Genomic DNA, 11,787 nt, shown 5'->3' with positions numbered 1-11,787 from the left:
CTTATAGTATTAGTTATTTCCGCTACGTAACAGTTAGTAGACTTTTATTTAATAATTATATTTCTTGCTTTATTTCAAAAATATTTTATATACAAGCAATATACTAATATTTTCAAGATTAAATTACTTATTGTTCGTTTTAAACTTGATCACGAGAAATGTTCCGACCTTCAAGAATTTAATATTTTGGAGAAGTATACTGTTCAAAGCAAATCTTTTGTATACGCTTTAATGTGTAAGTTTGAGTAATTATTAGCGAATGGAATTCGGTTCATATTTCTTCAATATATATTTTCTTTAACATTTACAGTTTTCTTTAATGTTAACTGCTTTTTAATAATATCTCCATCAATTTTTAATGCTTTTTTATATTCTACTGGAAAATTAAAGTATAAAAAAATAACATTACCTTTAATTGAAAATAATATTGGAAACGCCGGGATGCTATATTATACCATGCTTCTTTACCAAACAATAGAGGTTTTAATGGTGACAGTAATTGGCAGTCTTAGTCTTTCATCATTTTTGGTTTTCATACAGCACGCTTGCTGTCAATGTAGCATTATTAAGTACGTATCTTGTAGGACAGTCAATTTTTATTTATTTGCGTATTAAATATTTTCCAATCAATTTTGTTAGTTTGTTATTTCTGTTATACAGAATAAAAATTCGTCAACCATTTGCAAAGTATCAGCAAGCCGGTCAAAATACTAAATACTTCAATACACTAACGGAAGAATACAATTGGATAAGCGACATTGTAAATCGTCATAGAATATCTATTGAGTAAGTGGAAAATTAATCTTCTAATTCTTTATTATAATTTTTAAAATTTAAATATTCATTTATTTTTAAGATACGTCGAGATGCTTAGATATGTTTCGAATGTTGTCTACTTGATTTTAATTCTTCTCGCAATGATTCTTTTCATGTTTAACTTTTTATGTGTAAGTCCAAGATGCTGGAAATAGCAGCGAATTTTTACATGTTATCAAAATCTTGTTTTGTTTTTATTTTAATGAAAAATTTTTTTATTATTTTAATTGATCATTAAGATATTATTGAATGTTATATAATATATCTTATATTATATTATACTACATATTATTTATAATTATATATATATTTATATATTATATATTAAATATTATACATTATGTATTTGCCAAAATTCCTCCAACATGGAGTTCTCCGGAGATTGTGTTAAGCTAATTATGAGGGAGGTGAAAAGGTGAATTAAAATAAATAAAACACTTGGTTGAGCCAATAAGTGCAATGCTTTATTGGCTAGTCAGGGAAAAGCCTTGCGGTATAAAAACCCTGGTTGGTATCAAAATACTAGTAAATATCGATGAACCACGGACTATGCACGTGATCCACTTCTCGTCACGATTAACCTGAATGGGCATTCAAGTTGAAAAGAATTAGAAATAATATTTCTTACCGTTAATTATCTTCTGTCTTTCGCTACCGTAATTATGTGTTAAATATCGCTTCTGCGATCTACCACTGTCGTTATGTTATCTGTAAGGTATAGTCGCTTTAGTATATGAATTCTCTGTTTTTCTAATAATGCTCTCGCTCGTTGTCTCCAAGTATCCTCATAAGCATCCAGCGAAAGAATAGACCGAATGTCTTTGGTAATGGGCCCTGCAGTGTCTACGCACTCGAGATCCGAGTAGTGGGGGTATGGATGCTAGTGTCTAGTAACTCCCTATCTGCTAGGGGCACGTATTATGAATATGGATTTTGGTTACGATCGGTTCCGATCGTACACATTATATAATGTTTAGTATAGTATATTATATAATTATAATATATAATAAAAAAATATATAATAATATATAAATAGTATAAATATAATAATTATTATAATATATAATAGTATATAATTTATAATTACATTATATATTATACTATATACTACATATTATACAGAATATTATACTATATGTTCGTATTGTATTTTACTATAAACGTTTTGAGCTGTAAACATGATTATTTTAGACTATATCGATAGCGTAGAGATTGCAATGTTTTATTACTTGAGCTGTTATAACCGTTTGTTAAAACATTTTTAAAAACATAGGTTTGCATGATTTCTGCACTTTAAAATATTACGATTTCGTTTCTATAAAAATGTGTTATTATAGAACTATGTGTTTTGTGTTTGAAACAAGTTTAAAAATATCGAAGAAAGGCTTTTCACTATATAAATATGCTTTTATCTTTTCTTTTAGATTCTTCAATTTTCGGTAATATTAAAAACTCTAGAAGACAAAATAGAATTTATCCTTTATGTAACCGGTACTGCTTTTACTGTGTATATCAATTTTTATCTTGGACAAAGGTTGTTGAATCATAGCGATGCAGTTCTTGAAGAATTGTAAGAAAATAATTAATTTGTTTAATTAGAAATATTTAAATATTTATTAGTAAGTTATAAGTAATAAGTCAGGGGAAAATAACTAAAAGCTTTAGAACAGAGCAGGTTGTGCGGCAAAGCTGCGCGCTAAGCGCAGTATTGTTCAATCTGTACACAGAAAATCTGAAAGAAAGATGGATTCTAAAGAATGATGGAGGAGCCGTAATAGGGAAAGAACAAATATTCGCGTTAAAATATGCAGATGACATTGAGGAACTGGCGGGGACAGTGGAAGGGTTGAGAAGCATATTAGAGGATTTAGAAAAATTGGCAAAGGAAAATAAAACAAGAGTAAACGCAAAGAAAACAAATATCACGCTATTCAGAAACAGAAGAAAGGTTAGGAAAGGGGAGGAATGGGAAATTAATAGGACAAAAGTTGAGGTAGTAAATGAATTTAAATACTTAAGATATTGGTTCACAAGTAAAAATTCGGTTTAAGGAAGCGCAAAAAATGGTGAATATTGTTTGGGGGACATGGTAGAGGGCAGGAAGAAATGCTATGGAGGATAGGCCACGCCTTCTGGACTCAATAGTGAAAGCAGGAGTAATGTATGGAGTAGATGTATAAGGGTTGGGAGAAATATTAATATTTGAAAAGATACAAAGCAGATATTTGAAAATGGCATTAGGAATGAGGAGAACAACACTAAATAAAATATATAGAAGAGAGCTGGGAATCCTAGTGATGGAATTTGTGATAAGAGAAAGAGCGTTAAGATATATCAAAAAGATGTTAAAAAAAGAGGAAACAAGATGCCCAAAGATATGCGTGGTGGAAAAAATAAGACCGATAACAACGGTAAACCCTCAAAATGGGGAGAGAATTTAATTAAAGTGTTGAAGGAATTGGATATTGAGGATATAATAGAGATAATAAGAGAATTAAGTGAAGATGGGAGGATAGAGGAGAAGATAAAAAAAGGAATTGAAAGAATTGAAAAAGAGAAGCCTATGGGAAGGATAGGAAAAAGTAAGATAGTCATTATATAATAATATGTGCAAACATATAATAGATAACGATGAAAGGTTATGGAAGTATTAGTCAGAAGAAAGAGTGAGGGAAGGGATTAATGAAATTTGGCAAGGATAGGATATGATAACATAGAAAAGGCGGAAAAAAAGGAGAAAAGGACAGAAAATGTAGGTTACGCAAAGAACAAGAAAAACGTTGGAGCATTTGATAACGCGAAAAAGGAAGAGAAATGGTTTCAGAGAAGAGAAGGAAGGACATAAAGGAATTGATAGATGGAATAGAGGAAGGCGCTATAAGAGGGGAATTAGTAAACATTTTAGGCGGCAAGATTCAGATTGGGATTTGTGAATATTTCAGAAAAATTGAGGTGCTGTGTAAAAGGTGGTGGACAGGGGAAAATAGGAGAGAACACGAAAACGAATACGAGTGTAATTTAGTTATTTATAGTTAGAAATAGTTTGATTTTAAGATTGTTGATAAATATTGGTAGAGGAGGGGTAGGTAGAGCATAAAAAAAAATATTTGAGAAAAAAATAAGTAAAGTAATGATAAGACAATGTAAAAAAATTTGTAAGTTGGGCAATAAAAACCTGATTATATATTAATTATATATAAATATATATATATATATTCAGTAATAGAAAGAAAATAATTTTTGTAATAGAACTTATAAATATTTTTCTTCAATTACTTTTCCTTCTATCATTTAAAATAGTAAGCTTCTATAAGAATGATAATAGAGAGAAAATTTATTTATAGGTGTGACGTTCCGTTTTATAGATTATCTATACATACACAAAAATTGCTACTATTTATAATAGCTAGAAGTAGGAAACCGTGCTTTTTATCAATCGGAAATATGTTTGTCTCATCGCACCAAGTTTTTGCTGGGGTAAGTATTTAATTATTAATGATACTGCATTGAATGGTTTAATGATAATTTAAATTCCTTTTAGCTTATGCGAAAAGCACTTTCTTTTGCAATGGTATATAAGAGTGTACAATAATTTAAGAATTTCAAAAAACAATAAACTATAAAATGTTACAAAAATTCTAAATAAAAAAAAAAATTATTATTTCTGGATACAATACTTACTTTTATTCTAAATCAATGGAAAAACTAAGTGTATTAATGTGTTAACTGGTACATTCATTCTAAAAATTATAAGTTTATATTTTTATCATACTTTCTAATTAGAATATTCTTTAAGGTGAGATTATATGTATGAATATCTTGTTATTGTATTCTTAATAAAAACCCTCACGAAAGTAGAAAACATTTGTAGGAATATTTTTTCGTTACAACCAAGCGTACTATACTAACTGCTGTAGGAAATGATACTGATTTTTTAAAGCAAGTGTCCTGCACGGCAGTCGAAGTCCAACTGACACGGACTGCAATCAAGCAACCCTTCTGCGCATGTCCACAGGTATTGAAAGTAGAAAGTGTTTTTTCCCCCTGTTTAATTATGTGAATCACCATATGTTTCAATACATGCAAGCAAGTATGTCTCGATAGAAAATATTTTACATAGAATAGCTACAAGATAGGAAAAAATTCTCACTAGTAATTATATTGATTAATTTATAACACTTCTATTATTACACTGCTTATGTCAATTTTACTTCATTTGTAAAATGTAGCAATTTGAATTAATTAAGTGCACCTAGATAGTAGTATTACTTTCAGTTTGCTGGAGAAGTTCGTAAGACACTTTACCATGTCTTCGAAAAATCGTTATTTTGCGAAAAATCATTTTCTTTTTTCAAATCGTTTATTTCAGTTTTTGACGAATCAACGTCCTAACCGGAACTCTAGGCATCAGTTGTTGTTTTGTTCCGTCGTAATTATCTACACGCTACCATTTTATTTTCAAATAGTAATCGTAATTTTCATCATCTTATATGTGACGTTTATTTTTATCTATTATTGCTTATTAAGCAGTGACTGTTTTTTGTCCCAAAATCATTATATTTTGAATAGTTACATTGAAAATAAATAGAAATACATCTTCTATTAGCGTTATTAATTATACCATTGTTGTGACATGTGGTTGTCTAAAAATATTATATAAATTGTTTATTCATGCAGCTTTATGAGCTTTTAACTACTAAATTGATCGGGCAATCAACTATTAAACTGATTCAAAGAGTAATTTCCGGCCTTATTTTCATTTCTGCTTATACTATTAGTTATTTCCGCTACGTAACAGTAAGTAGACTTTTATTTTATAATTATATTCCTTGCTTTAGTTTAATAATTTTTTATATAGAAACAATTTCTTTCTAATTTCAAGATTAAATTACTTATTGTTCGTTTTAATCTTGATCACGAGAAATGTTCCGACCTTCAAGAACTTAATATTTTGGAGAAGTATACTGTTCAAAGCAAATCTTTTGTATACGCTTTAATGTGTAAGTTTGAGTAATTATTAGCGAATGGAATTCGGTTCATATTTCTTCAATATATACTTTCTTTAACATTTACAGTTTTCTTTAATGTTAACTGCTTTTTAATAATATCTCCATCAATTTTTAATGCTTTTTATATTATCTTGGTATATTAGAAGATAACCAATTAACATTACCTTTAATCGAAAATAATATTGATAACGCTGGGATGCTATATTTTACGATGCTTCTTTACCAAACTATAGGGGTTTTAATGGTGACAGTAATTGGCAGTCTTAGTATTTCAACATTTTTGGTTTTCATCCAGCACGCTTGCTGCCAATGTAGCATTCTTAAGTACGTATCTTGTAGGAAAGTCAGTTTTTATTTATTTGCGTGTTAAATATTTTCTAATCAATTTTTTTACTGTGCTGTTTCTTATACTTAGAATAAAAATTCGTCAACCATTTGAAAGGAATCAACATGCCGGGCAAAATACTAAATACTTCAGTACACTAACGGAAGAATACAAATGGATAAGTGACATTGTAAATCGTCATAGAATATCTATTGAGTAAGCGGAAAATTATTCTTTTAATTCTTTATAATAATTTTTAAAACTTATCTATTCATTTATTTTTAAGATACGTCGAGATGCTTAGACACGTTTCGAATGTTGCCTACGTGATTTTAATTCTTCTCGTAATGATTGTTTTCATGATTAACTTTTTATGTGTAAGTCAAAGACGTTGGAATTAGTAGCAAATTTTTATACGCTATCAATATCTTGTCTTTTCTTTGTTTTAATGAAAAATTTTTTTCTATTATTTTTATAGCGTTTTTAAGATATTATTGAATAATATACTATATATTATATTATATATTATACTATATATGATGCAGTATAGTATATAAATTATAATTACAATATATAAATATTTTTATAATATATAATAATATAAAATATATAATTATATTATATATTATACTATATACTACATATTATACAGAATATTATACTATATATTATACTATATGTTCGTATTGTATTTTATTATAAAGGTTTTGAGATGTAAAAATAACGATATTTCGATTATGTCGTTTACGTAGGGACTGCTATGTTTTATTAATTGTGCTGTTATAAATGTTTTTTATGAAACACTTTAAAAACATAGGTTTGCACGATGTCTGCACTTTAAAGAATTACGATTTTGTTTCAATAAAGATGTGTTATTATAGAATTATGTGTTTTGTGTTTGAAACAAGTTTAACAATATCAAAGAAAGTCTTTTTACTATAAAAATATGCTTTTATCTTTTCTTATAGATTCTTCAATTTTCGGTATTATTAAAAACTCTAGAATACAAAATAGAATGCATCCTTTATGTAACTGCTGCAGCTTTTACTGTATATATCAATTTTTACCTTGGACAAAGGTTGTTGGATCATAGCGTTTCAGTTCTTGAAGAATTGTAAGGACATATTAAATTTGTTTATTTTGTAATCTTCTAAAATTTATTGGTCAGTAATAGGAAGTAAAATAATTTTTGTTATAGATCTTTAAAATATTTTTTTCCAATTGCTTTTTCTTCTATCATTTAAAAAAGCAAGCTTGTATAAGGATGACAATATAATATTTGTTTATATAGGTGTGACGTTCCATTTTATACATTATCCATAAATACACAAAAATTGCTACTATTTATAATAACTAGAAGTGGAAAACCGTGCTTTTTATCAATCGGAAGTATGTTTGTCTCTTCGCACCAAGTTTTTGCAGGGGTAAGTATTAAATTATTATTGATATAGCATTGACTGCTTTCATGATAATTTCAATTCTTTTTAGCTTATGCGGAAAGCACTTTCTTTTGCAATGGTATATAAAAGTGTACCATAATTCAAGACTTTCGAAAAAACAATAGATAAAAATATGTTAGGAAAATTAAAAATAAAAATTACAAATAAATATTAATTTTAAAAATACTTACTTATATTAGAAATAAATGACACATCTAAGTATATTAATGTGTTGATAGGTACATTCGCTTTACAGATTAATAAGTATCTGTTTCTATTATACTTTCTATTTAGAATATTTATTAAGGTAAGACTCAATATATTAATTCTTGTTGTTATATTCTTAATAAAAACCTTTACGAAAGTAGAAAACATTTGTAGGAATGGTTTTTGCGTAAAAATCAAGCGTACTATAATAACTGTTGTAGGAAATGATTCTCTTTTTTAAAGCTAGTGTCCTGCACGGCAGTCGAAGTCCAACTGACACGGACTGCAATCAAGCAACCCTTCTGCGCATGTCCACAGGTATTGAAAGTAGAAAGTATTTTTTCCCCCTGTTTAATTATGCGAATCACCATATGTTTCAATACATGCAAGCAAGTATGTCTCGATAGAAACAATTTTACATAGAATAGCTACAAGATAGGAAAAAATTCTCACTAGTAATTATATTGATTAATTTATAACACTTCTATTATTACACTGCTTATGTCAATTTTACTTCATTTGTAAAATGTAGCAATTTGAATTAATTAAGTGCACCTAGATAGTAGTATTACTTTCAGTTTGCTGGAGAAGTTCGTAAGACACTTTACCATGTCTCCGATAAATCTTGATCTCGCGAAAAATCATTTTCTTTTTTCAAATCGTTTATTTCAGTTTTTGACGAATCAACGTCCTAATCGGAACTCTAGGCATCAGTTTTTGTTTTGCTCCGCTCTAATTATCTACTCACTACCATTATATTTTCAAATGGTAATCGTAATTTTCGTTATCTTATATATCATCTTTATTTTAATATAATTCGTTATTAAGCAATGACTGTTTTTTGTCTCAAAATCATTTTATTCTTACTAACTACATAGGAAATAAATACAAATGTATCTTCTATTAGCGTTATTAATTATAGTATTGTTGCGAAATGTGGTTGTCTAAAAATATTATATAAATTGTTTATTCATGCAGCTGTATGAGCTTTTCACTACTAAATTGATCGAGCAATCAACTATTAAACTGATTCAAAGAGTAGTCTCCGGTCTTACTTTTATTTCTGCTTATAGTATTATTATTTTCGCTACGTAACAGTTAGTATACTTTTATTTTATAATTATATTCCTTGCTATAGTTTAATAATAATTTATATAGAAAAAATTTATTTCTAATTTCAAGATTAAATTACTTATTGTTCGATTTAAACTTGATCACGAGAAATTTTCCGATCCTCAAGAACTTAATGTTCTGGAAATGTATACTGTTCAAAGCAAATCTTCTGTATATGCTTTAATGTGTAAGTTTGAGTAATTATTAGAGAATAGTATTTGATTCATATTTCTTCAATATATTTTCTTTAACTTTTACAGTTTTCTTTAATGTTAACTGCTTTTTCATTATATCTCCATCAATTTTTAATGCTTTTTTATATTCTACTGGAAAATTAAAGGATAACCAACTAACATTACCTTTAATCGAAAATAATATTGGTAACGCCGGAATGCTATATTATACCATACTTCTTTACCAAACAATAGGGGTTTTAGTGATAACAGTAGATGGCTGTCTTAGTCTTTCAACATTTTTAGTTTTCATACAGCACGCTTGCTGTCAATGTAGCATTATTAAGTACGTATCTTGTAGGACAGTCAATTTTTATTTATTTGCGTATTAAATATTTTCCAATCAATATTGTTAGTTTGTTATTTCTGTTATACAGAATAAAAATTCGTCAACCATTTGCAAAGTATCAGCAAGCCGGGCAAAATACTAAATACTTCAATACACTAACGGAAGAATACAATTGGATAAGCAACATTGTAAATCGTCATAGAATATCTATTGAGTAAGTGGAAAATTAATCTTCTAATTCTTTATTATAATTTTTAAAATTTAAATATTCATTTATTTTTAAGATACGTCGAGATGCTTAGATATGTTTCGAATGTTGTCTACTTGATTTTAGTTCTTCTCGCAATGATTCTTTTCATGTTTAACTTTTTATGTGTAAGTCCAACATGCTGGAAATAGCAGCGAATTTTTAAATGTTATCAAAATCTTGTTTTGTTTTTATTTTAATGAAAAATTTTTTTATTATTTTAATTGATCATTAAGATATTATTGAATGTTATAATATATCTTATATTATGTATTATACTACATATTATTTATAATTATATATTATATGTTATATATTATATATTAAATATTATACATTATGTATTTGCCAAAATTCCTCCAACATGGAGTTCTCCGGAGATTGGGTTAAGCTAATTATGAGGGAGGTGAAAAGGTGAATTAAAATAAATAAAACACTTGGTTGAGCCAATAAGTGCAATGCTTTATTGGCTAGTCAGGGAAAAGCCTTGCGGTATAAAAACCCTGGTTGGTATCAAAATACTAGTAAATAACGATGAACCACGGACTATGCACGTGATCCACTTCTCGTCACGATTAACCTGAATGGGCATTCAAGTTGAAAAGAATTAGAAATAATATTTCTTACCGTTAATTATCTTCTGTCTTTCGCTACCGTAATTATGTGTTAAATATCGCTTCTGCGATCTACCACTGTCGTTATTGTTATCTGTAAGGTATAGTCGCTTTAGTATATGAATTCTCTGTTTTTCTAATAATGCTCTCGCTCGTTGTCTCCAAGTATCCTCATAAGCATCCAGCGAAAGAATAGACCGAATGTCTTTGGTAATGGGCCCTGCAGTGTCTACGCACTCGAGATCCGAGTAGTGGGGGTATGGATGCTAGTGTCTAGTAACTCCCTATCTGCTAGGGGCACGTATTATGAATATGGATTTTTGGTTACGATCGGTTCCGATCGTACACATTATATAATGTTTAGTATAGTATATATTATATAATTATAATATATAATAAAAAAATATATAATAATATATAAATAGTATAATATATAATAATTATTATAATATATAATAGTATATAATTTATAATTACATTATATATTATACTATATACTACATATTATACAGAATATTATACTATATGTTCGTATTGTATTTTACTATAAACGTTTTGAGCTGTAAACATGATTATTTTTAGACTATATCGATAGCGTAGAGATTGCAATGTTTTATTACTTGAGCTGTTATAACCGTTTGTTAAAAACATTTTTAAAAACATAGGTTTGCATGATTTCTGCACTTTAAAATATTACGATTTCGTTTCTATAAAAATGTGTTATTATAGAACTATGTGTTTTGTGTTTGAAACAAGTTTAAAAATATCGAAGAAAGGCTTTTCACTATATAAATATGCTTTTATCTTTCCTTTTAGATTCTTCAATTTTCGGTAATATTAAAAACTCTAGAAGACAAAATAGAATTTATCCTTTATGTAACCGGTACTGCTTTTACTGTGTATATCAATTTTTATCTTGGACAAAGGTTGTTGAATCATAGCGATGCAGTTCTTGAAGAATTGTAAGAAAATAATTAATTTGTTTAATTAGAAATATTTAAATATTTATTAGTAAGTTATAAGTAATAAGTCAGGGGAAAATAACGAAAAGCTTTAGAACAGAGCAGGTTGTGCGGCAAAGCGGCGAGCTAAGCGCAGTATTGTTCAATCTGTACACAGAAAATCTGAAAGAAAGATGGATTCTAAAGAATGATGGAGGAGCCGTAATAGGGAAAGAACAAATATTCGCGTTAACATATGCAGATGACATTGAGGCACTGGCGGGGACAGTGGAAGGGTTGAGAAGCATATTAGAGGATTTAGAAAAATTGGCAAAGGAAAATAAAACAAGAGTAAACGCAAAGAAAACAAATATCACGCTATTCAGAAACAGAAGAAAGGTTAGGAAAGGGGAGGAATGGGAAATTAATAGGACAAAAGTTGAGGTAGTAAATGAATTTAAATACTTAAGATATTGGTTCACAAGTAAAAATTCGGTTTAAGGAAGCGCAAAAAATGGTGAATATTGTTTGGGGGACATGGTAGAGGGCAGGAA

The 11,787-nt window shown here is 28.3% G+C and overlaps 1 protein-coding gene and 1 long non-coding RNA gene across 2 annotated transcripts; one reads left to right on the top strand and one right to left on the bottom strand.

Moving 5' to 3' along the window:
* Positions 1-441: 441 nt before the first annotated feature.
* Positions 442-1,034, top strand: LOC122513553. Its single transcript, XM_043629957.1, has 3 exons — positions 442-569; positions 661-786; positions 857-1,034. The coding sequence occupies exons 1-3, from the start codon at positions 442-444 to the stop codon at positions 969-971; spliced, it is 369 nt and encodes a 122-aa protein (XP_043485892.1). The 3' UTR covers positions 972-1,034.
* Positions 1,035-6,890: 5,856 nt separating this feature from the next.
* On the bottom strand, positions 6,891-8,842 carry LOC122526744. Its single transcript, XR_006306196.1, has 2 exons — positions 7,781-8,842; positions 6,891-7,696 (listed from the first exon to the last, which is right to left on the bottom strand). It is a non-coding gene; the product is annotated as an uncharacterized LOC122526744 (long non-coding RNA).
* Positions 8,843-11,787: the final 2,945 nt, after the last annotated feature.

This window comes from Polistes fuscatus, unplaced genomic scaffold (genome assembly GCF_010416935.1).
Source record: "Polistes fuscatus isolate 324 unplaced genomic scaffold, CU_Pfus_HIC Scaffold12, whole genome shotgun sequence".
Taxonomy (NCBI): Eukaryota; Metazoa; Arthropoda; class Insecta; order Hymenoptera; family Vespidae; genus Polistes; species Polistes fuscatus.
This window is presented reverse-complemented; position numbering and strand designations above follow the sequence as displayed.

Bases quoted from the DNA above. Each gene is read 5' to 3' on its own strand.
- LOC122513553 (XM_043629957.1), top strand. From the start codon at position 442: ATGCTATATTATACCATGCTTCTTTACCAAACAATAGAGGTTTTAATG. The intron at 570-660 runs GTACGTATCTTG...TCTGTTATACAG, and splicing joins TGTCAATGTAGCATTATTAA to AATAAAAATTCGTCAACCAT. The intron at 787-856 runs GTAAGTGGAAAA...TTTATTTTTAAG, and splicing joins CGTCATAGAATATCTATTGA to ATACGTCGAGATGCTTAGAT.